Source organism: Aedes albopictus, chromosome 3 (genome assembly GCF_035046485.1).
Source record: "Aedes albopictus strain Foshan chromosome 3, AalbF5, whole genome shotgun sequence".
Classification (NCBI taxonomy): domain Eukaryota; kingdom Metazoa; phylum Arthropoda; class Insecta; order Diptera; family Culicidae; genus Aedes; species Aedes albopictus.
The window spans coordinates 125,530,230-125,544,176 of record NC_085138.1 but is presented as its reverse complement, the minus strand read 5'-3'; the positions used below and the strand labels follow the sequence as shown (position 1 = coordinate 125,544,176).

Here is a 13,947-nt window from a genome sequence, read left to right as displayed (position 1 = left end):
GCTAATCGTTTTCTACTTCTCTGTGTTCATCTCTTGTATCCTTAAATTGTCACCGGTCCAAAACCCACAGAAACATGTAACTGAATTTCCGTTGGTGTCATAATACCAACTAAGAGAAAATTTAAAAAAATAATAATAATAAAGATTGCTTGCCAACTATTATGTATTCATCTCCCTACATCCTACAAATACTATGAAAAATATTCAAATTCGTTCAACTGTCCTATCGGTCCTACCTAGATAAACCATGTCATTTTCTCAAGCGTAGCCTAGAAATGTCAACCTAGTCATACACAAGTAAAGTTGTTCAGTTAATAAAAAGCAGTCAGTTTTTGTCCAAAATGTCACGTCGAACGCATTGACGTCAACAATGCGTTTAAGTGTTCGCACGTTAGCTTCGAATCTATCAGCACAATTAAGTGCTGCAAATCTCCTTCCCATTAATTCTTCGGTCGATTTTAATTGCTTTATTTAAAGAAAATATGACCACTAACATTCTAAAAATTCGAAAAAGCGATTATGACATTAATGAATTACTAATCAAAATCAACCGAGAAACGTGAGAAATAGAGCCCAAACAACATTTTGAAGTCAGCTGGCTGTAAAAAGTTCCAAAACCTGTCACAAATCCTACAGTACTTTTATTAGGATTTGTAACGATCATCAAAACCTTTTTAAATCCAACCGACTTGGAACTATTGCTTGGGAATAGACTCTAATGAGCCCTGGCGGATCCTCCATGTTTATCGAGCATGTCTGATGCATATGATCAGCCATACTCCATCTGCAGCAGCCGGTTCGTGATGAACCGTTGGAGGCGCATTAAAGTGTTAAAAAGGTGATATGTTTCACTAAAGAACACTACATTACAATAATCAAGATGAAACTCCTTCACTTTAATACCGTCAACCCCTGCGAACTTGGCCAGGGGATTCTTGGATCATATTTCTTTAGGTTTATTCGAAGTTGGAGGCAAGTTTCCAATAGTCCTGTTTAACGACGTAGGTTGAATTTGCACGAAGTTGCTCCTCTTCCTCTTCTTGGCGTAACGTCCTCACTGGGACAAAGCCTGCTTCTCAGCTTAGTGTTCTATGAGCACTTCCACAGTTATTAACTGAGAGCTTCCTCTGCCAATGACCATTTTGCATGTGTATATCGTGTGGCAGGCACAAAGATACTGTATGCCCAAGGAAGTCAAGGAAATTTCCTTTACGAAAAGATCCTGGACCGACCGGGAATCGAACCCGTCACCCTCAGCATGGTCATGCTGAATACCCGTGCGTTTACCGCCTCGGCTATAATTTCGTGTAATAAGGGGAAATTAACAGCAGTGATTGTAGAGTTAGTAAGTTTTTTTAAATCATAATTTATGAAATCAGGAAATCTATAAGATTCGTTTCAAGTTATAGACCAAATTAAAACTGTATATAAAAAATACACTGAGGAGCGTCCTACTACAACAATTATTTGCGTTCGTACATACTCGGGAAGTTAACCCATACCCGGGAAAAATCCGGGAATCGGAAAACTGAATTTGAATGGACGCCCTGCATGTTCTACGGGAATCCCTATTGACATGGGCCAGCCGGACAGCTATGCTGCACACGACAGTATAGAAACATCGTATTTGTGGATAGGGATGTCATCCTTGATTTATACGCATATTTTCGCATTTGGTCGAAGTTGCTGCATCCTGCTTTTACCTGTTTGCTGACTAATGGATAAGATTCTATATGATTCTATATGAAATTATTATTGAAACTGATGTCACTGTGTCAGATTTTTTCACGAAATTTTTGATGAATATCATAAAAAATTCGGTAGAAAAATATCGTAACATTTTTGGTAGACCTGGTCTTTAGAAACTAATGTATCAATTATTTGCTACATTTTGTGAAAATCTTCATCTAACTTTTTGTTCTGCTTCCATCGTCATTTTAAACAATTTACTTGCTGAACCCAAAATCTTTTGACACCGATTTTCTCCGAATTTTGAAGTAAAGCGTTTGAGTTCTTCTCCAATATTAAATAATATCTTGAGGACATTCAACATTTCTTCCTTTAGGAAATACTCCATGGGTTCTGACAAAAAAAATCATGATAGTTGTACCTACATACAACTTCTTTTAAAATGCTTCGTTTGACTAATATTGCCGTAAACATTTCAGGGATTCTATTGTATACTCTTCCGGGGATCCGAGTGATGCTTCCAGGAAGTAACATTTTGAAACATTTCTTCACAGATTCCACAGAAGATTATTCTGTGGATTCTACTACTATACTAACGAAATCTGTAGGAAATTTTTTATGGCATCCCATCAGAGAGTCTTTCATGAGCAGTTTCTTTTTGAAAATTCGCTGTAATTTACAGTGTTGTACTTACTCTTCATAATTTTATTTGAATTTTACCTAAAGCTCCTCCAAAATTCTGTACAAAAGCGGATAGGCACAATATCACTGTTTTTCAATAATTTTCTCCTTGACATCTGCCAAAGGGATCAAATTTAAGGGATCACCCGCATAGAAATTTACAATTTATGGTATCGTACATATTATAAGACGTTCATAAGTGGAATGATTACTATAGAAGCAATAATAGCTTTATGATGCAATGATTAAAGTTGAAAAATTACCACCATACAATACTTTTCGAATATCATACCACTTATAACAACAATTCGTTCAATAATGTATGAATAATTTTCAATAATAACTTTTTGTTTGGCTGGTAGTTGATACTACTTTTTGCTCGACTTTTTATAGCTTGTTCCTCGGATTTTTTCAATGTTAAAACAATACAATCGCAAGTAATTAAGATGGTGTCCATTACAGTTTCCTCAGCAGCAACGAAATTGAGCACTTTCGAGAACTTCTGAGCACAACAAAACTGCAGTGTGATGGCTCCATTTTTCTCTAGTGAGGATCACTTTTCATCAAAAACTATCACTGTTTCGTAGGTTTTTTTCGTGCCAGCAGCTGGCGTTCTCTGATTTGCATAAATGCTCTTGAAAACTTATCTTCATCCGAACTTCACCGATTGCCTTTGCGGCTGCACCAGAATGTTGAAGCAGTCCAATAATCCGTTTTTCCTCTCAGAAGATTTATACTTGGGAGCTTCTTCGATGCCGATGATTTCCACTAATATTTTTCGCTTTCTAACTTCAATGAGTTTCAACGTACCGCGAACACTGCTTCCGTTTGGTGTAGCGTGAAGAGTTACCAAATAAATCTTGGCCACGGCAATCTCATTCGGTTCGATCCCCGATCCAAAAAATAAAAAAAACGCCGCTAATATAAACAATGATTCACACAATCGTAGATACACTTGACAGTGTCCGAAAGTGCCCGCAAGGGTGTGCACTTTTTTCGGTCGGTAAAGCAGATTTGGTGAAATATTTTCGTTTTGTTTTTATTATTCGCCGTATCATAAAACTGATGATAAAGTGATTATAATACGTATAATTTCGCAAAATTTTTGTTCGAGAAAAATGCCGTTTTTGAATGGTAACGATACTTAACAACCCATTCGGTCTATCATCCAAACTCCTAAAATGATAACTGATATCATCGATATGATTTATCGTATCATCGATTTATAATCCAGTTTACAATAACACGAATAATAAGAAAATCGTACATTCTACAATTCATGTATAATACCGTTTTATTCGGGCAGGCAGAAATATATGAAGAGTTCTGACACATTTTTTTTTCAAACGAGAAAATCTCTTCGCCGTAAGTAACTTCTGCAAGTTTGCTGAGTTCGCCAGGAATTACGATTTTCCTAACAAAGTCCATCGTGAAATCTTGCAGAAATCCGAAAATTTCGCCTAAGAAGTATATTCTGAATTCTTTTACATGAATTTATCAAGATCCAACAGAAACTACTAAAATTCCTGAGAGGCTGCATTTCTAAAAAACATATTCAACCAGCAACTCTGTTAATGTTGCTATCATTCTATTCAAGACATGCTTGACACTTATGAAGTACAGATAGACACCATAAAGATTTTTCCCGGTGCCTTTTACAATTTTGTTTTTCCCGTATTTTTCCCAGTGGTTTCGAATTCTCGGGTTTTTCCTAAGCAACATAAATTTTTGTTTAGTTTTGTTTTTGTCATAGTAAATTCTATGGTTTGGCAATGTTTATTGTATATAGGCATAATTTGATGCAAAGGGCCAAAGTTTGCGTACTCATTATGATGATAGTTTGTAAAGAAGATGATACGATTCCGAAGTTAAGTTGTCTAGAAGGAGCATAAAAGTTTGTTTTTGAGAAAAGTTCCATCGAGTCTATACGCTGCGAAACCATGTCATTAACAGAGGATACCATTGCAAATTCTCAGCGCTGCTTAAGTGTTGGAATATTGTCCAGCCTAATTTTCGGAGTGCAAAAAATAACAACGGTTTTCGAATTGATTCTATACGGGCTGTGTTACTGAAAACGGTGACCAAACTATACTACAATATTCTAAAATTGATCGCACATAGGCAATATGTAAAGTTTTCATAGTATATGAATCGTAAAATCATAACTGAACCGTTTAATGCAACCCAACATGTAGTTTGCTCTGTTGATAATTGTATTATAATAGTCTATGAATGTTAGTTTCGAATCTAAAATCACTCCCAAATCTCTTATTCTTGTACATCTTTCGACACATTGATTTCCTAGAAAGATTGTCCTGTTATATGTTCTTCGTTTTCTGCTTAACTATATAGTATTACATTATTTTACATTTAGTTGTAGTAGACTCTTGATGCACCAATCATAAAATATATTAATTTCATTTTGGAAAATGTTCATGTCTTAATTTTTTTTTATTTCTAGGAGAATTTTATGTCATCGGCATATATGAGGACTTTTACATGTTTAAGGATAAAGCAAATGTCATCAACGTACAAAATGAACAGTAAAGGGCCTAAATGAGATCATTGAGGAACTCCTGATGTAACTTGTATTGGTTTGGGTTTAACCCCTTAAAATTTAACAATTTGTTGTTTGTTAGTTAAATGTGACTCTACCCATTTTAGGGGACATCGTTCGAATCCTATTTTTTCTAATTTGAACAGTAAGGCTGTAGGTCAAATATTTGACAAGGAAAGAAATCAAGAAACAACATCAGTTTGACACTAATGAAAATTCGATCGAGTCAAACAAGATGTTTGAGCATTGGTTTCTTTTTGGGCAAATATTTGACCCTGTGTACTAACAGCTTAACATTGGTATTTCAATGCGATCAAATGCTTAATTGAAATCTGTATAGAGGGCTTCTACACTGCAAATTTTGTTTGCTGTTATTCAGCAAACTTTGCTGATTTTTTTTGTGCTGATTGCATTCAGCAATACGAGTTTACTGAGTATCAGCAATTATTTTTCAACTTGCTGAACCATCCAGCAGTTTTGACAGTTGACCAGCAACGTTGTGAGCTTGAGCTTGAGCTTGATTGACCGCCCGTGGATGCTACTCCAGTATCGCCAGACCAGCTACACTCACACAAGGACCAATGGGATGACTGCCGGGGACTAGCAGGCATCTTCAGTGTGTGAGCGTTGGTGATCTTCTATTTTTAGGCGACAATGGCGCCTGCCACGTCAGGTTGCAGGCCAATGTGGGGAAGGGGTAAGGAAGTGATGATTGCAATCGTTTGTATCCACATCTGGCCGAATATACCTCTGCGCCAGCACAAATTCATGCGGATGTTGGAGTGTTGGTGGGAATTGGTTGGCAGAAGGTTCACACATTGGTGTGTGGATACCAGGGGAAGGTGATAGAATTATGTGTTTTTATTATTTTGAAGATGTGCGGCACAGTTCGCTTGATTGCATAACTTGTAGGCGTTTTCTAATAGGATTGTGACACTGTGCTGTGAATGTTTGGAAGGAAGGGAAACGGCTTTTTTCAACCCGTTTCTGTTCTAGCGACGGCTATGAACATGTTTATATACATGAGATGTATATGTAGAGAGCAGAGAGAAAGTATATAGAAAGATACAAAGTAGGAGGAAAGGGACGGGCCAGGGATTGAACCCAGGACCTTCTGCATATAAATCAGAAGCGGTAGCCACTAGACCACCAAGCCCGTCTTTTGTACTGTTTTGACAGTTGACCAGCAACGTTGTGCTGAAATTCAGCAAAAATGTTGCTGAAATTCAGCATTTTATTTTGCTGATTTTTTTGTGCTGGAAGAGTTTAAAAAAAAATTGGTGTGTACGTGATTATCGTTATCCATTGCAGTTAAAGAATAGTTGACGAATTTGAGTAAGTTCATACATGTTGACCGTCCTTTGAAAAACCAATGTTGATTATGTTCTTTACCATATGAAATGAAGTTTTATTGACTCTTGCTTCGAAAACATTCGGAATACAAGAGATAATAGCTGTTCCACGTACGTATGTCAGACTTCCTGCCGCTTTTAAAAATTGGCACTAAGAAAGAGATTTTCCATGTATTCGGAAATACACCTGATTGCAACGACATATTGAATAGCCATAATGGTATGGTGAGTTCTGCTGATAAAGATTTTTTTTGTCTGTATTATAGAGATTTTCAGCCTGGGGCTGGTTCGTCTCTCTGATTATACAAAAAAGAGGCACAATAGAGGGCCACCTTGGCAAAGCATTTAACATAGTTACAAAATTAAATAATTACAGAGTTTGATATTATTTTGTTACAAATATTGGTAGCGAATCATGTCCTGCATACGTGCGTTTTTCATCATTGGTTAAGGGCTGTTGTTGTTCCGTAAATCATTGTCGTAGTCCTATAGTCGTGGCTTGTGTCTTCAACTTTAAGTAGTTATTAGCTAAATTTGCTCGTAGAGTTTCGAATCTTTTAAGAAAAGTAACAGGGTTGCTTCTACGGATGGGTCGTTTGCAAGTCTCTAATTCCAGTGTTTAGTCCGTATGTAGTTCTGTAGGATTGGTATTGAGGACAAACTGCAAGTATGTGTTCAATGGTCTGTCGAATTCCACATACATCACAGATAAATAAAGATTTTAAAAAGACAGGAGGTATACCGTCAGGTCCGGCACTTTTGGAAACATCTAGACTTTTAAGTGTATCCATAATGTCATGTACTTTAATTTCGCATTTCCTTAAAGGTGTGAGTGAATCTACTACGCAAAAGTCTTCATCTCTGTTCGTCTTGAAAAGATCCAAATAACAATTATCTTGATTTTTCACATGGTTTATAAAATTTAGACCAAAGCTTGCTGATGTATCACACATGAATTGTAAAGCTTTATTTTTACCAACAATTGGGAGCAGGCTCATTGTCAATATCTGAGAAGAAATCAATGTCTCGTTGATTGAAGTCGCCATAAATGTGTACTTTAATTTCAGGAGGCAAAGTGCTAATGATATGTTGAGCAGCTTGATAAAACTTTTCATATAAAATTTTACGAGCGTTTTCCGGGGAAAAGTACACAGAGACAAAAACATGTGTGTTCAAACATTGTAATTGTTTACAAACAGTTCTTCACTCTTAACAGTTGCATACCGACTGGTTTCCGTTGCCTAAATTTTTGAGAAAGAAAATGTTAAAATTTTATTGTGGATCTATTTAATCTTAGACGCACTTTCATGCGACTGAGTTTTGACAATATACCAAAACTTCTGATTTCTTGTGTGAAAATTGGGGAGATGGAAAATTTAAATCACGTGAAAAAGATACCTCTCCTTGTCCTTGAGATTTGCAATTTGTGTCAGCTCTGTCGTGGGTGTCCGGATAGGGATTTAATGTTTCTTAAAAAAATGATAGTTTTTTGGAGCAAAATGAGCAAATGATGAAAAATAATGAAAATGGTAAACATCTTACACAAACGAATTTTATTTTTTTCTGTTTTAATTCATATAGTAAGGTTTTGTCATTAATTTCCAATCTATTAGCTTATAGAATTTAATTTAGTATCTGAATATTGTCACCGTTTCAAAACAGGGATTGATCATCCTGGCCCTACCTAGGGTGCACATTATGCCCCACCCCCACAACGTCATTCACGATTTTATGCGTTTTAAAAACGTTAAATTTTGCAACATTTATAACTTTCTTCGAAAGTTAAACCCCAGTTAAAGAGCAGTCAGTTATCAAGCAGATGCTGTATTTCGTTTGCGTAGAGATTCAACACACTAATTGTTAAAATTATCTTGCACCAGAGTGAAGTCTATCTCATTGTCAGAACAAGCATTTCAAAATAATAATTTGCAATACTTTTTTTAGTAAAAAAAAAAATATGAGAAGACATGAAATAGAAAGAATGGCTGTTGGGAGGAAGTATTACCACCGTGGAACCGACGTAACAATGGTGTTTTAAAAGTGTCCTCCCTAAATTTAACGGTCGACCAGCAAAGCAAGCGAACGCTTCTGTCAAATCAGCACAGACGCGAACCTTTTCCTATATGAACACACGGGGGTTGGGGTCAAGCTATCAAATCAACGCGAACCGTTATAGAGGTGGCGGTAGTGGTCGGCTTTTTTTCATCATGGCGTCGAGGAACACAAATTTGAATTCGTTCCAGCTGTCACCGCGGTGGTATGGAAGAAAGGTATCGTGTGTCCCATTAACAAAAATGGCGACAAGTTGGATTGCGGGAGCTATCGTGCGATCACACTCTCAAATTTTAGGCTGTCGTCTATCACTGATTGCAAGGATTTCATGGGGCATCTGGCTGGGTTAATAAATTAACGTGCTAAAACGGTTGCAGAAATGTCGCGAATAAAACGTGCCCAGGCCCACACATCACTTGTTCATCGATTTTAAATCTGCGTATGATACAACCGATTCAGACTAGTTATGACAGATTATGCACGAATATGGATTCCCGGATAAACTATAACACGATTGTTCAAGGCGACGATGGATCGAGTGATGGCGTAATTTGAGTATCAGGGACAATCTCGAGCCCCTCCGAATCTCGCAGAGGGTTACGGCAAGGTGATGGTCTTTCATGTTGCTGTTCAACACTGCTTTAGAGGGTGTAATAAGGGGATGAACACTAGTGGAACGATTTTCTCGAAGTCCGTTCAGCTACTTGGTTTCGCTGATAATATTCTATAGCTCGAAAATTTGAGACGATGGCGGAAACGCACATCCGACTAAGAGTGAAGCCAGGCGAATCGAATTAGTCATTAATGTGTCGAAGACAAAGTACATGATGGCAAAGGGCTCCAGGGAGGAATCACCGCGCCCGCCACTCCGAATTTCTATCGACGGTGATGAAATCGAGGCGGTTGAAAAATTGTTTTTTTGAGCTCACTGGTGACCGCCGACAAGGACACCAGCAGAAAAATCAGAGACGCATTGTGGCAGGAAATCTAGCTTACTTTGGACTTCGCAGAACACTACGAACAAAGCTCACCGTCACACGAAGTTAACTATCTACAAAACGCTGATTAGACCGATAGTCCTCTATGGGCACGAAATATGGACTCTACGTGCAGAGAACCAACGTGCCCTTGGAGTTTTCGAACGGAAGGCGTTGTGTACCATCTACGGCGGGATGCAGATTGAAGACGGAACTTGGAGAAGCCGAATGAACCACGAGCTGCATCAACTGCTCAGAGAACCAACAATCGTCCACACCACGAAAATCGGAAGGCTAGGCGGGTCATGTCATCAGAATGTCGGATAGCAACCCGATTAAATAGTTCTTGAGAGCCATCCGACCGGTATAAGAAGACGTGGTGCGCAGCGAGCCCTTCGCAGAGTGTGGAACTGGTGACGCACAAACATGGAACGAGTCGAATGGAGACAACATATACGTATAGCAGAGGACATTCATGTCTTAGTCTGACCGATAAGGTAAGTAAGGCTAAGCCAAATTTTAATAAAAGTCACTGCTTTTCGCTGCCTAATCCTAGGAGTCCATATTGCTCCACAACCTTTTAATATTTGAAGGATAGGAAACCCAGCAAATATGGGACTGATACGCGATCATAGGCAGTACAGCTCTAAATATGCGTTCAGTAGATTACAATAAAAATACACAATTCAAGAGTATTTTTGCAGCATAGCTGCTAACTCTGAAATTTGAGCAAAGTCAGTGTTCCCTTTTTTTTAACTCTATCAATGAAGTTTTTTTTCCTCCCCGCTGCTTTTTCTCATTTTTTCGGTTTTTGATTTTTCATTAAATAACGAAGCAATATTTTTAAAATCGGTTTTCGTACACATGTAGAGTATGGATCAAGGTATCTCCTGATTTTTTTGTGGTTGAAAATGTTTTCAAGTGATATTACTGCTCGGGCAGTGTCCAGTTACTAGGGCAGTGTATGTACATAGAGCTCTTATGTTGATCTCTAAGAGCTTTTTGGTTTATAAGCATTTGGTGTTATAAAACGTTTTGACTGATTGCAATTTTTTACATCCATCCAATTGGATATTACCCTCTGCTTAGCCCAGCATTTCAGGTCCATTTTTAATCATTTTTAATGTACAGTTTCCTATACCGCAGAATGGTTCTGGGCCAGCAGAGTGTAAATTGGAACCACTTTTAACAAGCTCGTATGCCATTTCATTCCCTCCAATGCCACAGTGACCTGGAACCCAGTATAAGTTTACTGAGGTCCTTTGGCACAACTGGCGCAGTGAAAGAATGAATTCCCAGGCAAGCTCCGAAGTGTATTAGCATTTGTAAGCGTACAATGCTTTTGTATAGGGAAATGGAACCATCTTGGCAGGGGTCCTATTTAGGGCACTTTTCTGCTACAACTCAGCCAATTCTGAACCAATTGACACAATTTTTGGAACGCGATGAGATACGTATACGTAGCCATGTACAAAATTTCAAGCCAATTGGTTTGGAATTCAATGCGTTATAGCGAAGAGTACCTAAAATACCGGCCGCTGCCCAAGTGGTTCACTACCCTATTTGTCTTTTCTCTCATGTCAGATATTTGCGCATTTTAAAACAGCAAGAATGTCTACTTGAAACATAGTAGGATAGTGTCCCATCGCCACTGTTTTTTTTTCCAGGGCCGTAGATTCCTGCTCCCGTGTTTATTCCAATTTTTGAGCCAACTGTATAGAATTTGATCGATCCTTGAAGAACAGTGGGACCTCCGACTTCCCAATATGCACGAGTTGTTTCGTGCAACTTGTAGGCAACATCATGGTTCTCCACAGGTTTCTTCATCCAGTCTTCAACTATTTTTATTACTAGCCCATTTTGGAATTATTGTAAAATGCTCAGGTGACCAACAAGACCACATGGCACAAACTTTTCAACTCGTTTACGTCTCAGCAATTCCTTCTGCTCCTAATTGCACGTACTTTTATGCAAAGGTAGCAGATTGAGAATTGCATCTAAAGCTTTTGATGGAGTGATGCGCATCGCTCCTATAACAGCAATGGACGTAAGACGTTGAATTTCCTCAAGCCTTGATTGCGTGGTAGCCTCTTCTGTTTTTGGCCACCAAACGAAGCATACGTCACTTTTGGGCGGATTATGTCAGTATAAATCGAACATTCCAGTTCAATTTGGCATCCAGAATCAAACATAAGTACACTAGAATGAATTTGTATCCCTCCAAGCCGAAAAGCTCTTAGGTTCATCTTCCTTCTCCTAGTGATAGGGACAATTACGGCTTTTGACTGAATATTTATACTACGAATTGATCGCTAGTAAGAGTTCAATTCAATTCAGTTGAATTCGCTTTATTTTAGAGACTTTCAGCCTGGGGCTGGTTCATCTCTTTAAGTAAGAGTGGTAGGCTGGTCATATAGCGTGAATGCTTGAAAGAATTACAAAAATATTAATCAGCAGGGAATGAGTTTGAGGGCAACGAATTTGTAAACGGCCAAGAGCTTGCTAGGTACACACGACGCAGTGGAAAAATACTTAGGGACTCTAAACGTTTGAGAAACCTGGAGCTCTACTGTATATACATATGTACACTCTCAGATGTACACTCTAGGTACATATCACAAATATAATGCTACAAATAAAATTCAATATGTTTACCGCAAACTTCAACGATTTTTTAGTTAAAGACTAACAAAGCACTCATTTGAATAATAGTAGTACCTACCATTTACTACAATAACATCATAACATGTCAGCTCTTCGATCAAAGGAAATCTAAAAAGTTCAAGGTCAACACTTACCTCCAGTGCTTTGATGATCGATGCATTGTAATCGACCGTTTTGCGCATCACCGACTTCCGGAGTCGCTTGCCATCGAAATCATCCTGCGTCATGGGCAGTCCACCCCGGAAACCATTGAAGTGGTGATACGGTCGATGGTGGTAAAAATTATGCTGAGGCTTTTGCGACTGAGGATTCTGATAGCTCAGAATGCGATTGATGGGGGGCGGGTTGGCATAGTTCCCTCCTCCCATTGGATCTGGCGGAGGCTGTGAAAACTCCATCTTTGCTCTTATCTAGCACTTCTAACACTTAATATTTACTTGTTTATTTGCTTAATATACAACACTATTAGCGACTGTATTCCATTCAAACAAAATGCATTTCCATCCCGAAAATTTAGCAGCGATCCAACAAGCTTTTCATTCACTCTTTCCCACACTCTCAACGCAGCATTCTACGCGCGAATTTTTAACTCATTTATCACTTTTATTCCATCGACTACAATAATGATTTACGCATCAAAACACTCGCGGCGACTTAAATTTCAATTTTTTCACTAATTGAACCGATGGAATTCGCGAAAAAGATGGATAGTTTTCGATTTTCTTTCAACGAAACCTAAACCAACGCGTGAAAGAAGCGACCATTTTCACCGAATGACGTTCTTGACGTTTACACTGGATATCGCCCGCTAATGTCGGCCGCGTTTACACCGACACTTATCTGTCAATTTCTCAGTCAGTCGGTGTAATAGGATTTTATAGCTGACATGGCTGCGTGCTTCTACCTACACGGAAAATCAAGCATAATTTTTCAAATCGACGTATGTATCTAACTTTTTCACTGATCTGAGTAAATTCATGGTCAATGTTGACGGCCATTTCACTTAAATAGTTTTTTTTATAAAAAGACTTTTCATAAGTTTTTTCGTGCTTAACATCACCAGGGATATAGCACGCACTAGGTAAGAAACATTCCATATTATTTTTACAATGAATTTTGACAAAAATACACATACACCGGGTTGGTTAGAGATACGTCATGCCAGATACGTCGCTTTTGTATGGTGCCAGTTTGGTGTATCTGTTACTTTTGATTTTGGCTAGATACGTCGTTTGGTTTTCTCATATATCAAAACGGTGTATCTATCAGTAAAGATGTAAACATCAAAATAGTTAGATTCGTCGTTTCGAAAAATATGCTTAGTTAAACAAATTAAGCAATAAATCATCAAACAGGGATGTGGATTCTTCAATTTGCTTTATGAATCATGCATGCAGCAGTAAACCCGGATTTGTTTACATTCTCGAGTTACGTCGGATTGGAAAGTTATGCTTGAATTAAACTGCACTAGAGTCTATAAATTCATGCAATTGCCCATTGCACGGTGACGTCATCAAGAAATCGTTCTCTTTCTCTCCTACGGGAAATTAGAAAACAACAGGACCAACACCTGTCAAATTTGACAGGTACTGGTCCTGTTGTTTTCAAACTCTCTGAAGGAGTAAAAGAGATAGAATTTCGCCGTGAAGTGGTCTATTCGCCTTGACGGAGGCTCTCTGAGAGAATTGCGCTGTGCGTGAAATCAATTTTTTTAACATGGGAAAGGATAGGAGCTGCATTTTCAAATGCTTCTAAAATATTTTAGGGACTTCAGATTGAAAAAAAGTGTTAATGTTTTGCAATATACTTTCAATTAGCTACATTATAACTCTGGACGAACATTTGAAAAGGGCCTATCTGCTTTTTGTAAACAAACATGTTTCTGTCTCTGCAGGGCCCATCTGCATCTACCCACGCACATCAACACCCTTAACAGATAGCTTGAAGAACACTCTTTCTGATAAGGGTGTTGATG

At 38.2% G+C, this 13,947-nt stretch overlaps 1 protein-coding gene across 1 annotated transcript in view; it reads right to left on the bottom strand.

Moving 5' to 3' along the window:
- Positions 1-12,761, bottom strand: part of LOC109622053 (pre-mRNA 3' end processing protein WDR33) — a 41,382-nt gene extending 28,621 nt beyond the window's left edge. The window contains exon 1 of the mRNA XM_062859487.1: positions 12,107-12,761. Coding sequence (XP_062715471.1) covers positions 12,107-12,370 — 264 coding nt within the window. The 5' untranslated portion in view covers positions 12,371-12,761. The remainder of the gene's footprint in view (positions 1-12,106) is intronic.
- Positions 12,762-13,947: the final 1,186 nt, after the last annotated feature.